Source organism: Podarcis bocagei (genome assembly GCF_964188305.1).
Source record: "Podarcis bocagei genome assembly, chromosome: W".
NCBI lineage: Eukaryota > Metazoa > Chordata > Lepidosauria > Squamata > Lacertidae > Podarcis > Podarcis bocagei.
In genome coordinates, this window is record NC_138131.1 from 71,004,205 (window position 1) to 71,024,744 (window position 20,540).

General features: G+C 46.7%; 1 protein-coding gene across 1 annotated transcript in view; it reads left to right on the forward strand.

Moving 5' to 3' along the window:
• The window catches only part of LOC308578213 (uncharacterized protein), a gene marked incomplete at its 5' end in the record, with an annotated part of 719,745 nt that overhangs the window by 669,087 nt on the left and 30,118 nt on the right, over window positions 1–20,540 (forward strand). Inside the window, 2 exons of the mRNA XM_081178465.1 lie at window positions 7,399–7,478; window positions 9,151–9,346. Of these exons, the coding sequence (XP_081034591.1) occupies window positions 7,399–7,478; window positions 9,151–9,346 (276 nt within the window). The remainder of the gene's footprint in view (window positions 1–7,398; window positions 7,479–9,150; window positions 9,347–20,540) is intronic.

Genomic DNA, 20,540 nt, shown 5'->3' on the forward strand with positions numbered 1-20,540 from the left:
GCAGCAATGAACTATAGGGACCTCCATCGGCTAGCAAATTGGACTGAAGGATTATTCAATGATACCATAAAAGCTTTGAAGGAACTCAACCAGGAGGTGTCTGCAATGAGAGAAGTGGTTTTACAGAATCGTTATACTTTGAATGTGATTTTAGCTTCAAAAGGAGGAGTTTGTGCGCTTGTTCATTCTCACTGTTGCATGTTTATTCCTGATAATAATGTCAGCATATCTGCGACAATCGACCATATGGAAACCATGGTAGCCCACAATCCGTTTGCCCCCCCTCCTTCCGTTGATCCATGGGCATGGTTATATTCTTGGCTTCCGGATGGAAGTTGGCTTCGACATTTATTGATTTTAGTGATCATTATAGTAGTTATTTGCATTATTTTGTGTTGCTGTATACAATGTATTCCTTCTTTAATTTCTGTATGTACTGCATGGTTCTCCAGTCCGCGGCCCGCTTCCGGTCTCACAAGAGTCGCCTATCGCGCTCGATATAACCGTATTGGTACTGACATATATGACTCTGATTAAATAAATAAAGAAAGAGGGCATGTGGGAGCCAGGAAGTCATGGAAAAGGCTTGTAGTGCCACCTGGTGCCTTGCTGACCTCGGTGACCAGCACTCTGAGCTTACAATGTATTAGAATGTATTGACCCTATAAGGAGTTAGGTTCTCCCCTCTGGGCACTGTAACCCTATATGGTTTGTGGGTGGGTTAAAGCTTGACCGGATGAGGTAACGTGAGACATTGGAATGCTGCCATGCGGCTGGAGAGAACAAAGGATAATAAAATCGGAGGAGAGAGAGGAAGGAGCTTTTTTGCCCTCCGTCCATGGAGACATTTGCCTTTGTGTGTGTTTTTTCTTTGCCTTGCACCCCAAAATGACGGCTGGTTTCCGTCAACTGGTTCCCACATTTAATATAAACCCGGCCACCTTGCCAAATTCCATCTCCACATTTAAACTCTTTAAAGGATCTTCTATCGTTATTACCAGGTCATCAGCAAAGGCTTTAACTTTATATTCGTTTTGACCTACTGTCACCCCTTTTATTAATTCATTTCGTCTAATTGCACTCAAGAGGACTTCCAGAACCATTATGAATAACAGTGGCGAGAGAGGACAACCCTGTCTTATACCCTTCCATATCTTCACTTCTTCTGTTATTACATTATTCACAATCAATTTAGCTCTTTGCTCTGTATAAATCGCCCTTATTCCATTATAGAAATCGTTCCCCACTTCCATAAATTCTAAATTTTTTAACACAAATTCCCATGATATACAGTGGTGCCTCGCAAGACGAATGCCTCGCAAGACGGAAAACCCGCTAGACGAAAGGGTTTTCCGTTTTGGAGGCGCTTCGCAAAACGAATTTCCCTATGGGCTTCCTTCGCAAGACGAAAGCCCATAGGGAAATCTCCGGGACAGCGGGGAAGCGCAGCGCGTCTTCCCCACTGTCCTCGGACCTCCTCCGAAGGCTGGCGGTGGTGTGGAGACCTCCTCCCGCCGCCAGCCTTTGGAAGGCTGCTCTGAAGCCTGGCGGTGGGGTGGAGAAACCTCCTCCCGCCGCCAGGCTTCGGAAGGATGCTCCGAAGCCTGGCGGCGGGAGGAGGTCTCTCTGCCCCACCGCCAGCCTTCAGAAGGCTGCTCCGAAGCCTGGCGGCGGGAGAAGGTCTCTCCGCCCCACCGCCAGCCTTCAGAAGGCTGCTCCGAAGCCTGGCGGTGGGGCGGAGAGACCTCCTCCCGCCGCCAGGCTTCGGAAGGCTCTCCGAAGGCTGGCGGTGGGGCGGAGAGACCTTCTCCCCGCGCCAGCCTTCGGGTGGCTGTCCTGAAGACTTGCGGTGGGAGGAGGGTTTTCCTTCCCACCGCCAACATTCAGAATGCTGTTCTGAATGTTGGCGGTGGGGAGGAAAAACCCTCCTCCCACCGCAAGCCCCGGGAACAGAGGAGAAGCGCTGCGCCCCTTCCCCTCTGTTCCCGTATCTGTCCTGAAGGCTTGCGGTGGGGAGAAAAGCCCTTCTCCGCACCGCCAGCCTTGAAAGCGGTTTCCATAGGAACGCATTAATTGATTTTCAATGCATTCCTATGGGAAACGGTGCTTCGCAAGACGAAAAACTCGCAAGAAGAAAAAACTTGCGGAATGAATTAATTTCGTCTTGCGAGGCACCACTGTATTATCAAATGCCTTCTCCGCATCTACAAACATTAGTATAGCTTGTTTCTCATTCCTAGCAGACAGATATTACAAAACATTTATTATATTTCTCACATTATGTTTCATCTGCCTGCCTGGAAGAAACCCTGCTTGATCATCGTGAATAAATTCTCTCAATACCTTTTTTAATCTTTTTGCTAATATTCCAGCAAAAATCTTATAGTCTGTGTTTAACAATGAGATCGTGTGTTAAATCAGAATCTTGCTTGGGAATAAGTATGATGAAGGCTTCTTTCCAAGTTTCCAGAATATCTTTTTCCTTCAAAATATTATTCATAACTTCTTTCAGTGGTACCGTCAGGGTGTGCCTCAATTCTTTGTAATAACTGGCTGTAAATCCATCTGGTCCTGGAGCCTTTCCTTTTTTCAATTCTTTTATGACCTCTATTATTTCCTCATTCTCAATTGGGGCATTCAGTCTGTCTTTCTTTTCTGTCGGGATCTTTTGCACCTTTTTTTCTTTTAAATATCTTTCTATTCTCTTCAAATTGTTCTTTTCTCTGTTGCTGTACAAATGATTATAAAAGTCCAAGAATCCTTTTCTAATGCCTTTCGGGTTCTCAATCTCTTCTCCATCCACAATAATTTTGTTGATTATGTTTTGTTCCTTTCTTTTCTTAATTTGCCACGCGAGCCATTTACCTGACTTATTGGCATTGTCCATAAAATATTCCATCAACTTCTTTTGCGCCTCTTGTATGATTTTTTGATCACCCAAGAGGTAATCGTTAATTCTCCATCTAAATGATCTTTCTTCATAACCTTTAATTTCCAATTTTATTGGACTGTGGTCTGAAATTACTCTTGGCTGAATTTCAATTTGCCGAATTCTTGGAGTTAGTTCATTCGAGACCCAAATTTGATCTATTCTTGACATTGACTGATTTGGTTCCGAATAAAATGTAAACTGTTTCTCCAGTGGATGTCTAAGTCTCCAAACATCAATTAGATTACAGTTTTTCGTCATTGAAAAGAAAGTCTTGGGTAGTTTTCCTTCTTTGCTAACCTGAAATTGTTCTTAACCTGAACTTTAGCTAATGGGGCCTCCTGCTACCATTGAGCCGCCAGAGCACGATTTCTGTTCTCATCCTGAAGCAAAGTTCTTAACCTGAAGCACGATTTCTGGGTTAGCGGAGTGTATAACCTGAAGTCTATGTAAAACGAGGTACCACTGTATATATTTAAAAATTGCATCCAATTTTGACAGTGTTATTACAAACCACTTCATTCAGCCCTGCAACATCTTGCGAAGCAGCGATATACTAATATGCATCTGTTATTATGTGACATTGGTCAAGGCTTTCTGGGAAATAATATATGATGAATTTAAAGAAAATGTTTGAAAATACATTTGTCAAAAAAGCCAGAAGCCTTCTCACTAGGTATAAGACTTCTTATGTCTGCAACGACGGCAGCAAGAATGCAACTAGCCCAATGGGGCTTAAATTGGATTGTTATGAATGAAAAAAATTAGTAAAAAAATATTTCAAAAGAGAATGCTACTTGCCCAATTAATGGGGCTTAGATCAGGTTATTCATGAAAGAAATGATAAAAAAATATTTAAAAGAAGAGAGAATGCTACTAGCCCAATTAATGTGGCTTATATTTGATTGTTATTAATAAAAAAATTAATAAAAAATAATTTAAAAAGAGAATGTCACTAGCCCAATTAATGGGGCTCATATGGGATTGTTATTAATGAAAAAATTAATGAAAAAATAATTTACAAAGAGAATGCCACTTGCCCAATTAATAGGGCTTAAATCAGATTGCTATGAATGAAAATAATAAATTCTTTAAAAGAAGAAGAGAGAACGCTACTAACCCAATTAATGGGGCTTCTAATGGATTGTGATTAATGAAAAATTAATAAAACATTATTTAACAGAAGAAGAGAGAACGCTACTAGCCCAATTAATGGGGCTTATATTGGATTGTTATCATTATCATTATTTTTCCAGGCCTTCCCATCTAGAGCCCAGAAACTCTGTAACAGTTACCTTCTCAAAGTGATGAATCGCCAGCCAGATTTCCCCTTGCGCATTGAACACACAGCCGAGGTTACTCCATGCCACAGCAAAGTTGGGTTGGGTCTCGATGGCTTTCAGGTAGCAGGCCTTGGGAGGGTCGAGAGGTAGGTAGGTACAGGGGGAAGGGGGTATTTGCACAAAAGAAAAGCAAGAGAAAAGTCCCAGTTAGCAGAGGCTTGACAACCATATGTCAGGAGTGCTCTGATGGTGTTTCCTGCTTGGCAGAGGGTTGGACTCGATGGCCCTTGTGGTCTATTCCAGCTGTATGATTCTATGATTCTACTTTAAATTTAACCATTACAGGTGGGGTTTTTTAAAAAAATTAATCCTGCTAATGTATTAACCTGTGTGCACTGCTTTTGTCAATATGCAGTAAACGTTTCCCATTCTTTTTTATATTAAAACTGGAGGCATTTTTTCAGCTGCAATGGGCCTCCGGTGTCCTGTTAGTACCATTAGTTGGTACCATTTCTCGTACAGTTGATATTCCTTGCATAGATAGATTAGATCAGTGTTTCCCAACCGGTGTTCCGCGGCACACTAGTGTGCCGCGAGAGATTGCCTGGTGTGCCGTGGGAGGGAGGCGGGCGAGTCGGGCGGCGAGAGGCGGGGCGGCGGCGGCGAGGATCCGCGTCGAGCCGGGGGCGGCTCCGCGGTGGTGGTGCCGAGGTTTCTCTCTCCATTCTCCCCTCACACACACACATAGGAAATAACACAGGATCAGCTGACAGGACCCGGCCAATGGGGCGGCGGTGGGGCAGCGCGCGCAAAAGGGAGGAGCGCGAGACAGCGGACAAGGAGGTGGCCGGCATGTCCGGGCAGCAGCAGCAACAGCAGCAGCAACTCCCGGCGACTGCTCCTCAAGCCCCGGGCAACCCTACTCCCTCACCGGCCTCGGCCGCCCTCCTGCTCCACCGCCGCCGCCTCCCCCGCCGCCGCCGGCTACCTCGGCCCCGCCGCCGCTCCCTCCTCCGCCCGCTATCGCCGCCACCACCACAACAGCCGCCGCCGCCTCAGCTGGGCCCATGCCTGCCGGGAGCGGCGGCGGCAGCAGCAGCAGCAGCAGCGCCCCGGCGCCCTTCCCTCACGGCGGCGACCCGGCCCTGCAGTGGCGTAGCGTGGGGGGTGCAGGGGGGGCCGGCCGCACTGGGCGCAACATCTGCGGGGGGCGCACTCGCAGCTCTCTGCCCCTCCCGAGGTACTATTTCTGGGTTAGCGGAGTCTGTAACCTGAAGCGTATGTAACCCGAGGTACCACTGTACTTCCAAGTCAGCGTGCAAGGGATTGCAGGACCGGCGGACTTGGCGGTGGGGGTGGTTGCTGGAGCCTTGTCTGTCCTTTCAGCCCCGCACCCACCGCAGACCCCTTCCTATGCCACTGGTAGCTAGGCGAGGCGGGGGGCACTGGGCGCCACACCTCGGTGCCTGCAGCGTGCCTGAGCCATGCGTCTGCGGGCAAACTGCCCGCAAGCTCCGCTCTGGCCTCTGCCCACCGCCTCAGCCTCCCTACAGCTGAGGGGGAGGCTGCAGCGAGGCTCCACGCAGCGCGCCCTGCCATGGCTCGCCCCCATGGCACTCGCCCCTGGCTGCAGGACGCGCGCGCCGCCCCGGGCCCCTGAGCGGCTAGCTGCGCCGCTGCGCTGAGCGCAAGGAATACGTCCTCTCCGAGTTCGGCGTCCTCTTCGTGGGCAGCGCGAACCGCATCTCCAGCTTCGGGTGGAACTTTGGCCAGGTAGGGGGAAGCCTTTGGGCGGGGGGGGGGGGGCTGGAGACCGGGGTGGGGAGGGGTTAGGAGAGACGCTACCGGCCCCGTCCAGAAATGCCCAGAGCAACTGGAGCTCAGCTACACGCACACATGCGCCCTCCAAATCCCGTTTCCCACCCCTTTCTCAAAAGAAGAGAGAAAAAATGGGTCCTGGGTGTGAAACCAAAGGACCTTTCCAGCTCCTCCTCAATTCCAGGTGTGGATGGCAATGCCTCGTGTCTCCTCCCCCGCGACCAGAGCACACTTCCTAGGCTGGTTGGACGGTCCCTGGGGGTCTTCGGGTTGCCACATTTTGAAGAGCAAAAAACAGGACACATTTGTCGACTTCTGCTTTTAGCTATGGATCAGTGGCCTAGCGTGGGGGGTGCAGGGGGGGCCGGCCACACCGGGCGCAACATCTGGGGGTTAGTGTTAGGGGGCGCAAATCCACGGGTTAGGGGGCGCAAATTACTTGCATTGTCCCGGGTGCTGACAACCCACGCTACGCCACTGCGGCCCTGAACGAGCAGGAGAAGGAGCTCAAGTGACGCTGCGCGCTGACGTCACGGGGCTGTAATGGTGGTGTGCCTCGAGATTTTTTTCATCAAACAAGTGTGCCTTTGCCCAAAAAAGGTTGGGAAACACTGGATTAGATAGATGATAGATAGTTAGATTAGATTAGATTAGATTAGATAGATAGATTAGGTAGGTAGATTAGATAGATACATATATAAGAAAGGTTGGTAGATGGATAGATAGATTAGTTAGATTGATTGATTGAGTAGGTAGATAGATTCAGGCATGGCCAAACCTGGCCCTCCAGCTGTTTTGGGACTACAACTCACATTGTCCCTGACCACTGGTCCTGTTAGGTAGGGATGATGGGGGTTGGAGGGCCAAGTTGGGCCACACCTGGATTAGATGGTAGGTAGGTAGATAGATTTGATAGATAGGGTAGGTAGATAGATAGATAGATAGATAGATAGATAGATAGATAGATAGATAAGATAGGTAGGCAAGTAGATAGATAATAAGATAAAGTCGGTAGATCGATAAGGTAGGAAGGTAGGTAGGAGGCAGCCTAGGTCAAAGTTGACCCACTTATTTAAAAGTAACCATGCTGTTATACAGTGGTACCTCTGGATGCGAACGGGATCCGTTCCGGGGCCCCGTTCGCATCCTGAAGCGAACATGCTCGGGTCACAATTTGCTGCTTCCGTAGATGCGTGTGGCATCATTTTGAGTGTCTGCACGTGCGCAAGCTGCAGAACCCGGAAGTAACGGGCTCTGTTACTTCTAGGTCGCCACGGAGCACAACCCGAAAATGCTTAACCCGCAGCTACTTCAACCTGAGGTATGACTGTATTAGTAACAAAAATCTATTATCTTAAATATTTTCAGGCGGTGACCCTGGACCCCAACTTCCTGGATGCTTACATTAATCTGGGGAACGTCTTGAAGGAGGCGCGTATATTTGACAGGTAAGCAAATAGGCATAGAGCTTATATTCTCTTTTTTATATAAATGTTTTTTATTGGTTTTGCGTATAATCACATTACGTCTTATATTCTCAGTTTAGTGGTTGCACCCATACCCAAACTAACTCCCATTGTTGCCTAGAGGGTTGATTTTATTTAAAGCAAATTGATTTAAATCCCAAATCCATAAGACTTGATTTAAATCCCCCTTTTACCGGAAGGTTCAGCCTTGCTGGCATCCTCTTAATATTGACAATCGGAGGCAGGTTTCCTTTTTGGAATCCTAACTTCAGAGTCTTTTCTACAGTTATATCAAAATGATTTGGTTCTGCTATATACAGCCCGATTGTGACGAAATGATGGTGAGTTTTAATAAGTGAACACTTTTTATTTGAACAACTTTTCTGCTGTACTTGATTGGAAGGAGAAAAGAAACATTTCCTTCATAACAATTTAAGCAATTTATTTCACTAAAACAGTAACATGGTAGCATATGTATCCATGTTGCTTAACTGATGTGCTGAAACATTTTTTCCCCAAGAAAAACTTGGACTGAGTTTTCGCACACATGAAAAACTTAAAACAAATAATTCTTCCCCGAATTATTTATTTATTTATTTATTTCTACCCCGCTCTCACTGGCCAGGGCCTGGCTCAGGGCGGCTAACACCAAATATAAATTACAATAAAATAGAATAGAAAAAAACCCCAGTTAATTAAAATACAGCTTAAAATGCAGCCTCATCAAGACTACAAAGGGAGGAAACATCAGCTATTCACCCAAGCCAGCTATCCATGCTGGTGCTACATGGGCCAGCAAAAAAGCCACGGGAAAATTTATATACCAAATCCCATATAGGGTGTCAGAGTGAGTCTAAGCATAGAGCGAGTTAAAATAATCAAGCCTGGAGGTGACCATCGCATGGATCACTGGCCAGATCAGGGCGAGAAAGGTAAGGAACCAATTCCTTAATACGGCGGAGGTGGAAAAATGCCACCTTTGCTGTGGCTGCAACCTGTGCCTCCATGGAAAGAGAGGCATCGAAGGTTACACCCAAGCTCTTGACAGAAGGCTCTGGCACTAATTGCGCCCCCACAAGAGATGGGAGTTGGCCCCCCAACCCCATGTTGTCCTGACCCAGCCAGAGGACCTCTGTCTTCGAAGGATTTAACTTCAACTGGCTCCCACGCAGCCACCCAGCCACGGCTTCCAAGCATCTGGTCAGTGTGTCTGGGGCCGAGTCCATTGACAGATAAAGTTGGGTGTCATCAGCATATTGACGACAACTCAGCCCTAAACTCCGGACAATCTGGGCAAGGGGGCGCATAAAGATATTGAAAAGCATCTGGGAAAGGATTGTGCCCTGCGGCACTCCACACAACAAGGAGTGCCGCAGCGACAACTCCCTCCCTAGCGCCACCCTCTGTCCCCGACTTGAGATAAAGGAGCACAGCCATTGTCTGACTGTGCCCTGAATCCCCACGTTGGCAAGGCGGTGGTCCAAAAGTTTGTGATCGACCATGTCGAAGGCCGCTAACAAATCTAAAAGAATCAGCAGTCCCGGCCCGCCTCGATCCTCTTAATCGTCCTCCCAAAGCATTTTATTTTTTAAAAAACAGATTTTTATCCACCCTGGTGACAATGAAACTGAACCAGTCCTTGATCTCATTTCAGAGCCATTGCAGCCTACCTACGGGCCCTGAGCCTGAGTCCCAACCACGCTGTTGTCCACGGCAACCTGGCATGTGTGTATTACGAACAGGGGCTGATCGATCTGGCAATCGATACCTACAAGAGGGCCATTGAGCTCCAGCCCCACTTCCCTGACGCCTACTGCAACCTGGCCAACGCGCTGAAAGAGAAAGGCAGCGTAAGAAACTGGTCCCTTTTGCCTTGGGGTGGGGGGAACATCTATATAAAAGATGTTTTATAGATGGTACTTAACACCTGCCAAAATAGCTAAAATGTATAAAACAAAAAAACTGTGCTGGAGGTGCAGTAAAGAAGAAGGGACACTTATACATTTCTGGTGGGCCTGTGAAAAAAAAATACAGAAACTTTCCTATTAGGCAGTGGTGTCCAAACTTTTTTCAAAGAGGGCCAGATTTGATGAAGTGAAGGGCCATAAGGGCCGACCAAAGTTGTTTACTTTTTTTAAGGATTGAAGTTGTTGAGCTCTTTTCTTAGGGTTTAAATTGTTGAACTTTTTTTAGGATTGAAGTTGTTTAGCTTTTTCTTAGGCTTTTACCCCATGCTGAATTGGCCAGATTAACAGAGACAATTAGGGCACAACCCAGACAAGAATTCCAAAAGGAATGGGGAAAATGCAGAGAATACTTTACCAAACAGTGCCCCAAAATATACACTTGGACTTGTTTCAATTAATTTCTACAGGAGACTTTGTGGTTTAAGTCATAATTAGGAAAAATTGTAATAATCCCATACAAAAGAAATAGTATACAAGAGGTAAATAAGGCGGCCATTTAACAGAATAAAGTCTTTTATTTTTATGTTATGTTTTCTTTGTGTAAGGGGATAGGAGTTTAATTTTGATAATTAGTCAATGGTGGTGGGTCTGTTTGTATGTATGAGTTGTTGTGGACTATGTTATAAATAAAATAAAAATTAAAAAAAGAAAATGAAACCGGTCCCTTTTGCTTTCTGTATGTCAGAGGGTTTGCTGAAAAAAGCCTTCCGGATGATGGTGACCTCGAAATTGGGCTCTTTGGGGGGGGGGGGATTTGGGGTACAGAACCTAGAAGAAGTCCTCTTTTATTTTTTCCTTTGTCATATCGTCACATACAACTTTGCTCATACCAAGCGTCGACTCCCCTCCCCCTTCCCACTCCCTGGCTTTCTTAAGCAGTCACGATCCTCTTAGCATTTCTATATCACCCTTTAAAAATTGTCCAGTAGCACCTGATGATGATGATGATGATGATAATAATAATAATAATAATAATAATAATAATAATAATAATAATAATAATAATAATAATAATAATAATAAAATTTATACCCCGCCTATCTGGCTGGGTTTCCCCAGCCACTCTTGGCGACAAAATATTAAAATACAATAGTCCGTCAAACATTAAAAGCTTCCCTAAACAGGGCTTGCTAAACTTGGCTTCTTCTTGGTATAATTTTTTGTATGCAGGTCCAATTCTTCAGATACAAAAGCTTCTACCAAGACCAAACTGAGTTGGTCTGCAATGTGCTACTGGACAATTTATATATTTTTTATATATTTCAACTGCGTTAGACCACCACAGCTGCCTACCTGAACATATATCGCCCTATTTACCTTCTTACTCTACTTAAAACAATTTACTTTAGCATTTGTAAATCACTTTCAAAAATTAGCCTCTGGTTTTTTTAATAACAGTATATTTAAAGATCTTTTTCAATTCTTTGTAAATCATATCCCAGTAGACTTTGACTTTAGTGCACATCCACCACCTATGGACGAAATTCCCTTCCTTCTCCTTGCATTTCTAGCGTGCCTTATCTTGAGTTATATATATTTTAGCAAGTTTAGTCGGCGTCAAATACCACCTATACGTCACCTTCATTAAATTTTTAATTAGTGCTGTACATTCAATAAATTGTTTTTGCCCATAATCTTTCCCACTTATCTAATTCAATGTTATGACCAAAATCTTGAGCCCATTTAATCATAACCGACTTAACTTCTTCATCCTTTGTATGCCATTCTTATACGTTTTTGGCAATGATTTTCTTTTACTATCTAGCAACTCTGTCTCTTAATTTTGATTTAGTATGACCAAAACCATTTCCCTTACTGTCTTCCTTAAATACATCTTGCAAAAGACGGTAAGTGTGCGGGAAAGAGAGTTTGAATCGGATTAGTCTGCTCTTGTATTTATGTTCCCCTAAACCAAGCATGTCCAAAGTCCACTTTGGGGGCCTTCCACCCATCTCTCCTAGATCTCAAAATGCATTGGTTTTGTCATATTTCCTGCTATCCTGCCAAAGAATTTAAATTTTCCCAATGTTCTTTTAGACCAGGCATGTCCAAAGTCCAGTTCAGGGGCCTAATCTGGCCCTCTGGTCGATTTAATCCGGCCCTCGTGGCGGTTTATTTACTAGGGCAAAACTTCCCCCCAAAAAGCTCAAGAACCTTAATCCTAAAAAAAGGTCAGCACCTCTGGGGTCAAATCCTTAAAAAAGGCTCAACAATTGTGGGGTTTTACTGTTAATATGCTTCTTCTTAATTGCATTTCACTATTAATATACTTCTTAATTGTATTTCAGTTCAACAATGACTTTGATAAAATACATCTTTTGTGACGTGCAGAAGGCTTGAGTTACCTATGAGGTGCAACAGTTACCATATAGCATATATTCAATATAAAAAACAGCAACAATTGGTTGTTGACAAAGGACAGCTGGCATATATATATAAAAGATATTAACTGATATGCATGCCATTCCAGATATAGCTATATAATCTCTACTGTTGGTAAGAGAAGAACTTTGGAGCAGGCATTTTCAAAAAAAGAGTTTTTTATGAACCGCTCTAATACCAAGTTACCGTCAGGAGCTGAGGGGCTGTATCAAACCTCAATCCAGCCATCACATCACAGAGCAGCCTTTTGGGCTCCTGTGAAAGACATACTAATATTCGTGTAAAAACTCTGTTTTGTGTTTCGAAGGTTGCCAAAGCCGAGGAATGCTACAATACAGCTCTCCGTTTATGTCCGACTCACGCGGATTCTCTTAATAACCTGGCGAACATCAAGCGAGAACAAGGGAATATCGAGGAGGCTGTCCGCCTGTACCGGAAAGCTCTTGAGGTACGTGCGTGGAGAATTACAACAATTAAATTGACATATAAGGGTTAGGCATGCGTACCCTGGACTCCTAGTCTGGGTCTTTTTAAAAATCGCCGATCAAATTTTTCTTGATCAATAACGGAAATAATGGTGAAGAAGTGAAAGTGAAGTAGCATTTTGAGGCTCGACAAAGCATGGTCCGATAAGTCCCCTTTGGAAGGAAGAGGGTCTGTCCCCCTTTTTATATTCCTAGGCCTCCTGGAATGACCAAAAATCTGCTTTTTCATCAGAAGAACAATGCAAGGTGTTAAGGAACGGTACAGAAATTGAAATAAAAGCTGGGCACATGCTGTTCTCTGTGTCGGCTGAGCTTGATCCCCTGACAGTCTTATTTTCTAACAGTATTTCCTATGCGTACGAAAAAGGCAGTTCATAGGCCCATTATTATTATTATTATTATTATTATTATTATTATTATTATTATTATTATTATTATTATTATCATTACCACAAATCATTCCAAACGGTGATTTATTTTGCAGCCAGCCCCTGCCACATTTGAGCATCAAAGAGGGGCTCTTTAAAATATGGCATTGGTCATTTGACAGTCTGATCTCCCAACAGTATTTCCTATGCATGCTAAAAAGGCAGTCCATAGGTTCCTCCTCCTCCTTAATTTTTGCAAGTCAATCCAAATGAGGATTTATTTCACGCCCACAACCTTTGAGCCTCAAAGAGCAGCCTCCGTCTCTTTAGAATGCTTCTCAGGGAAACTAAGAGTGAGCTTCTTCCCCGCAGGTCTTCCCGGAGTTTGCAGCTGCGCATTCAAATTTAGCCAGTGTTTTGCAACAGCAGGGGAAGCTCCAGGAGGCCCTCATGCACTACAAGGAGGCCATCAGGTGAGCTTCCAAAGCCATGGGGAAAATAGATTGAAAGAGCTCCTCCTTACTGTATTTTAATCTTTTGCTGGAAGCCGCCCAGAGTGGCTGGGTATAAATAATAAATTATTGTTGCTGTTGTTAATAATTATTATTACTCCTCATGCGCTGGTCTGGTGCCTGTGGGAAAGCTCTCCTCTTGTGGATAAAGCACTTTCTCTTTTTCTTTTAGGTTTTTTTATTTTTTATTTTTATTTTTATTTTATTTTTTGTCCCTTGAAGGACAGCCAAATTTAAATAACAATTCGACACACAGCTGCGAGGCATTTGCGAGCTTTTTTGCGGAGAAGGTCCTGTTGCTCCGCCATGACCTCCCTGCCAATTTGGATACAATAAAGGAACTGGAGGCCCCTCGACTGTCCTCGGGTCCAGTATTGGACCACTTTGACCGGATATCCCCAGCCGATGTGGACAGACTCCTCCGAGCTGGAAAGCCCACCACCTGTCCTCTTGACCCGTGCCCGTCCTGGCTGATTAGAGCGTGCCCAGACGAGGTGCGGGCCCCCCTGGGGGATATCATCAATTTGTCCCTTGGCACTGGGATATTCCCAGGGGAACTGAAGGAGGCAGTGGTGTGTCTGCTCTTAAAGAAAACATCATTAGATCCTTTAGATCTATCCAATTACCGCCCGGTTTCGAATCTTCCATTCCTGGGTAAGGTGATTGAGAGAGCGGTTGCTGAACAGCTTGGTAGGTTTCTGGATGAAACATCTGCTCTCGATCCATTCCAGTCCGGCTTCCGCGCTGGTCATGGGACCGAGACGGCTCTGGTCGCCCTAACAGATGATCTCCGCAGGCAGCTGGATCGAGGCGGGTCGGGGCTGCTGATTCTTCTAGACCTGTCAGCAGCCTTCGACATGGTCGATCACGAACTTCTGGACCACCGCCTTGCCGACGTGGGGATCCAGGGCACAGTCCTTCAATGGCTGCGCTCGTTTCTCTCCGGTCGGGGACAGAGGGTGGCGCTTGGGGGGGGAATTGTCATCGCGCCACTCCTTGGTGTGTGGAGTGCCTCAGAGTGCGATACTCTCCCCGATGCTTTTTAACATCTTTATGCGCCCCCTCGCCCAGCTTGTCCGGAGTTTTTGGCTGGGTTGCCATCAGTATGCCGATGACACCCAACTCTATCTGTTGATGGATGGCCATCCTTACTCGGCCCCAGATACACTGACCAGATGTCTGGAAGCTGTGGCTGGATGGTTACGTGGGAGCCGCTCTAATACCAAGTTGCGTGCTGAGGTCCCCCAAAACCCCTACCCCAATAACTCACACATCACACATAATTTTTGTTTAAGGTTTTTGGCATACTTTTGGCCACAACTTTATTTTCATACAAATTGAGAGTGGTTGCTTAGGCATTGGTTATGACTATCTGTCCCCCCCGCCTTGGGGACAGCGCTGACTCCCGTGAGTCAGCGTGTGGAGGAACAAGACCAGGGACAGCTGGGACTGCGACACAGACCCTCAGCTATTCCCTGCTTGTTCCTTGGGAACTTACACGGCCCGCACCCTGCTCCAAGGGTTTGGACGAAGGGATGGTAAGCCCCAGAATTCCTTTAACGGAATACCCATCAGCAGCAGCATTGGAGGGGCAGGCACAGCCAATCCATACCCCTCCACCAACCAATTTAACCAATGCCTAACCGCCAACCTTACAAGTTGTGACGATTTGCTAAGCAGTAGGCAAAACCCAAAAGGCACACACTAATCAGCCAATTGGAAAAATTCCTACTGGGCCCCCGCACCAAGGCGAACGACCCCATGACAGGCAGAGCAAGGTCAAGGCGCAAGCCCAAGCAAGGGAGGGCGGGCGGGAGATCCGATGTCCACAGCGAAAGAGAAAGAGAAAGCTGTGGACCTTGCTTAAATAACCACTGATCCCACCCCTAAATTGGCAACATCAAATTTACCCCAGTAACACCATCCTCCAATCTGCTCCAGGCCCCTTGAATCTAATACTGCCTGGCAACCAAGTGGAGTTTTGTTCGGCCCCATCCGCAACACGTGCTCTCTTTTAGTGAGAACACGCTTTGCGTGCTGAGGTCCCCCAAAACCCCTACCCCAATAACTCACACATCACACATAATTTTTGTTTAAGGTTTTTGGCATACTTTTGGCCACAACTTTATTTTCATACAAATTGAGAGTGGTTGCTTAGGCATTGGTTATGACTATCTGTCCCCCCCGCCTTGGGGACAGCGCTGACTCCCGTGAGTCAGCGTGTGGAGGAACAAGACCAGGGACAGCTGGGACTGCGACACAGACCCTCAGCTATTCCCTGCTTGTTCCTTGGGAACTTACACGGCCCGCACCCTGCTCCAAGGGTTTGGACGAAGGGATGGTAAGCCCCAGAATTCCTTTAACGGAATACCCATCAGCAGCAGCATTGGAGGGGCAGGCACAGCCAATCCATACCCCTCCACCAACCAATTTAACCAATGCCTAACCGCCACAGAGCCTTAGCTCACCGCCAAACCACTCACAAATGCAACCCTTCCTTCAATCCCAAAGCAACCATAGCCAACCAGGTGTCGTTCCCTATAGGGGAAATATTCACCCTAAAGCTGGCAGCAGCCTTGAAGGTAATCACAGGGTGCAAAATCATGGAACCACCTGAAGCAAAGCCTACTTTACTTTATTATTTTTATTTTATTTTATTATTATTTTATTTTATTTTATTTTATTTTACACTTCCTTATTAACATGCTTCCCGGCCTCTTTGGTGGTAGTTTGTCTAGGCACTGGTTCCTGACTAGCTGCACCTGACCTCAGCAGGGCAGCACTGACGACTGGGCCCCACCATATCGTCAGTACCAGCAACATTGTGGGGGAGCAATGAATCCCAAGGCAATCGCATCCCGCCAGGTGTCGTTCCCCATAGGGGAAAGATGCACCCCCCATCTGCCCCAAAGAGGGGAACAGTCTTGAAGAAAATAGCAGGGTGCAATATCACAGAACCACCTAAAGCAAGGACCTATTTTATTTTATTTTTTATTTTATTTTATATGTTATTTATTTGATTTGATTTACTTTATTTATTTTATTTTCCACCGCCATATTAACATGCTTTCTGGCCTGCTCGGTGGTAGTTTGTCTAGGCATTGGTTCCCGACTAGCTGCACCTGACCTCAGCAGGGCAGCACTGACGACTGGGCCCCACCATATCGTCAGTACAAGTAAACAGCGTGGGGGAGCAATGAACCAGGATCAGACTCAAGCTCACCCCAAATGCTCCCAGGGACTCTTGCGTGGCCCTACCCCTCGAAAGGGGTTGACAAAGCATGGCAAATCCTTGGTTTCCTGTAATGGAATATCTTTGCGCATTGGAGGGGACAGGTGCTCCAACCCCCCCTCCAGACCACCTTGAACCAAATGCCTTAAATTATTTTGAGTCCAGGGAGAGCTGCCACCAACTCAATCCAAGCCCTCTTGCATGCAGGAATGCAAACTTATGCTGGAGGAAGACAGCAAACATTCTCGCCCAGCTGTACCACCAGCACTGCGGGAGGACCTGCACAGGTCACACTCGACCGCACCAAAGGAAGGACCTCCTCCCAAAGCATTCCCCATCTGGACATCCAGTATATGTCCACATGGGCAGGAAGACTGAGATGGCGCCCCAGTCCAGACTTGTCAGCGCGCTTGCCAGCCCAGTGTACAATGCTGTGGCCCAAATGTGCACCGCTGCTCCTATGAGAAAAGGAAATAACAGACAAGCATCAGCACAGACATCATTGTGACACTTCCTGATATAACCCTTGTCAGCGTCAGACTTCCAATGACCCGTATTCACAATCCTGTCTACAGACAGGCCCCCAGTGTGCAGCCGTTGCAGCAGCCCTATTCGGAAGGAATGAGGCGTGTTCAGTGGTAGGCAAGCCGCAGGCCGTAATAACTGGTGCACGGCGTAAGCACATTAATGCCTGGCTAACGGGAACCCATGTTCATGCACTAGGAGTGGGCCAGCCCCCAGGGGAATGAAAAGCCAATTTTTTCTGGTATCCATAACCGTGCAAGGGCCCTCCTCATGTGTAATGGGAAGCCTGATTGTGGCACTCCTGCCCACTAAGTCTGTTTTAGAGTTCCCAACTCTAATGACAAGCTCCAAAGCAGATAAGGAAAAGTCCTGAAGCAATAAGCCTCCAGACTCTCAGCCCTGTGCTGGCTCCAACAACCATTTCCCCAACCCTCAGTGCCCAAAATGCAATGGAATACTGAAAGGAGTCTCGCCTTGATCTTTTACCAGCAGAAAAGTTTTAACTTGTTGCAGATCCTGCATAGGTAAAATTGACCGACTTCCTGCCCACTGTCCTATGAGGTTGGAGCCTATTCCAACCTTCCAAGGCCCTGCACATTACAAACTTTATGCAAGGGTCTCTGAAAAATAAAGCTTCAGTATAACAGACATTGCAGCGGACTGAATTCTTATAGTTATAACAGGACGCCCAATCTGCGGCAGGTGGACCAAATACTGCAGGATCTGCTCAGAGGATGGGGGCCAGTTCATCTGAATGGCCGAGGACTGCCAGCTTAAGGCTAAGAAATCCATCCAGGCCTTCCCATAAGAGCTAAAAGCAGAAGGGGAAATGGAAGCTGCTGCTCTCTGTAATTACTAATTGTTGTCAAAATGCCACAGGTGGTCTGGAAAAGTCTGGCAATAGCTGAGTCTGGAGCCCAGGATCTGAAGCGCTCCATCTGAAAATGGGATAGAGTGTCAGAGACATCATTAGAGGATCCCGTAATCAGGAGAGCAGAAAGCACAATATTAAACCTTAAGCGGTGCAGCTCAAAAGCATGAGCGGAGGGGCGGAGACTCTGCTGGAGCGTGAGAACTGTTTAGCCAAGACGCTCACCACTACCTGGTTATCAGACCAAAAGCAGATCCGATGGTCACTGAACTCCTCGGGCCACATGTGAACTGCTACTACAATGGGGAAAACTCAAAAGTTAGGTCACATGATTGCCTCACCATACCGGGCTTGAGGCCATGGCTTTGCACACCAGCAGCCCCTGAAATAAAAAACCAAAGGGCAAAGATCCAGCAGCATCAGCATGAACCTGAAAAATCCCTGTGCAAGTATCCTGCCATGGCCAACTACTATTGCATACATATAGGAATTGCAACCGTTGCATGAGATCCCATTGCATGAGAAAGGTAAGGGGACCTCAGGCCGCAGGCAGCCTGGCCTAGTGGGAAGGGAAGGGGCGGCCTGGGGCAACCACTCTGCATGCAAGATTAATTAAGTGACCCAGCAAGATCGGATCTGATGAAGCATCACTTGCTACAGAGGAAGTATTACAAAATAACTTCCTTCAAGGCAGACAGCTTCTCCATAGGCAAGTGGTATGTTTTAGCAACGATATCCAACTGGATCCCTAAATAAAATGGGAATATGGGCAAGTATTGAGGTATTGCTTGCCAGCTTCCAGCCCCGCTTGGGCAGGGGGCATCTTGTGCTGCCATCATAATACGTAAATTTACAGGGCCGACGCTGGCCAGAACCGCTAAAAAAAGTCCCGACAAAACTGCCGCCGAGCCAGCTTCCTTTTCAGACACACACTGTCCAATGCAAAAACACACTCCGTGCAGTGCTCACACAATCCATGCAATGCAACTATACTCCGTGCGATGCAGCTACACACTCCGTTCAATGCAACTACACACTCAGTGCAAAAACGCACTCTGTGCAATGCAAAAACGCACTCCATGCAATGCAACTACCCTCCATGCAATGCAACTACCCACTCTGTGCAATGCAACTACACACTCCATGCAATGCAACTACACACTTCATGCAATGCAACTACACACTCCGTTCAATGCAACTACACACTCCGTGCAATGCAAAAACGCACTCCGTGCAATGCAACTACCCTCCATGCAATGCAACTACACACTCCGTGCACTGCACACACCCTCTGTTCAATGCAACTACACACTCCTTGCAATGCACTCTCTGTGCAATGCAAAACAAAAAACAAAAACCAAACCACACACACTCTGTGCAAATGCCACTACACCCTCCGTGCAATGCACACACACTCTGTGCAATGCACACACACCCTCTGTGCAATGCACTCACACCCTCTGTGCAATGCGCACAACCTCTGTGCAATGCAAATGCAAATCTCTCACGCAATGCAATGCAAATGCAGCCCGTGCAGCGCTGTGCCCTGCAACGCACAGAGCAAACTGCAGTGCGGGCACACAAAGGTGCTTTCTCCCGCTTGCATATTGCAAACGTGGCGCCTGTTACATCCCTCGCAGTGAGGGAACCACCAAAAGGCCCTCGACACTGGACCTAAGTGTCCAGGTAGAGCAATGGGGGAGCATGCAGCTGTCCCATATAGGGACCAATCCTGCAACCTAGGCATTACCGGCACTATGCGCTGACCAGCTGAGCTATCCAGGATGATCCCTAAAGACCCGGGACAGCCTCACCCTGACCCCTGTAGAGGTCCAAGGTGATGTCTGAATCATGATCCCTGCTCCTCTTTGCCCTCCTCCTGGATTGCAGCCTTCGAAGATGCTTCCTTCTGGAAGAAGACACCTGGGGCGTCCACAAGTCATCCCCTGCAGGAGAGGCAAGCTCTTGAGGCATTTGCAAAAGCCCAGTCATAGTCCGCAAAAACTAAACAATGTAAGGAACTGGTGAAACCAATGCTTCATGGACCACATGGGGACACTATTCAGGCCGGAAACGCTTCCAGGCCATCGAATTCTAGGGCAAAGCCCTAGGATCACCTGCCAGGCCAGGCATAAATGTTTCCAGTGAAATAGCAGAGTTGAGGCAGCCCACAGCTTGTCCAGGTACCCCTGCTTGCCCTTTTAGAGGGAAGCACCCCTTCAAGAAACCCAAAGTTCTTTTATCACAAATGGGCCGAACTACCCAGCAACAGAATAGCCCAAAAGGAGCAGTTTGTTTTGTTTTGTTATAACAATGGCTAAGAGGGGGATATGAACCCTGTCTCCCAGGTCCTAGTCCTACACTTTAGCCACTAAATCACAATGGCTCGCCTCTAAAATGGCAGTCGCCACTATCAGGGCAAAACAAACTTAAAGAAAATAAACTTGTTCAGAAACAGCATAGTTCAAGAGCATATACAGAGTGCTCATAGTCATTGGAGGCACTGAGAGCCTCTGCCGCCCTCTGACTGCCTCAGATATACATTAGCAGCAACTGAGCCTGGAAGCAGGTACATTCTTATAAAGAGGTCAGAGACTTAACAATTAACTGCTACCTGTAGCATACTTAGGCTCGGAAGTTATGCCCAGGCCGAATAGGCCTCCATGCCTCTGCTCTTGAGAATCTTAGTCTCATTGCAATAT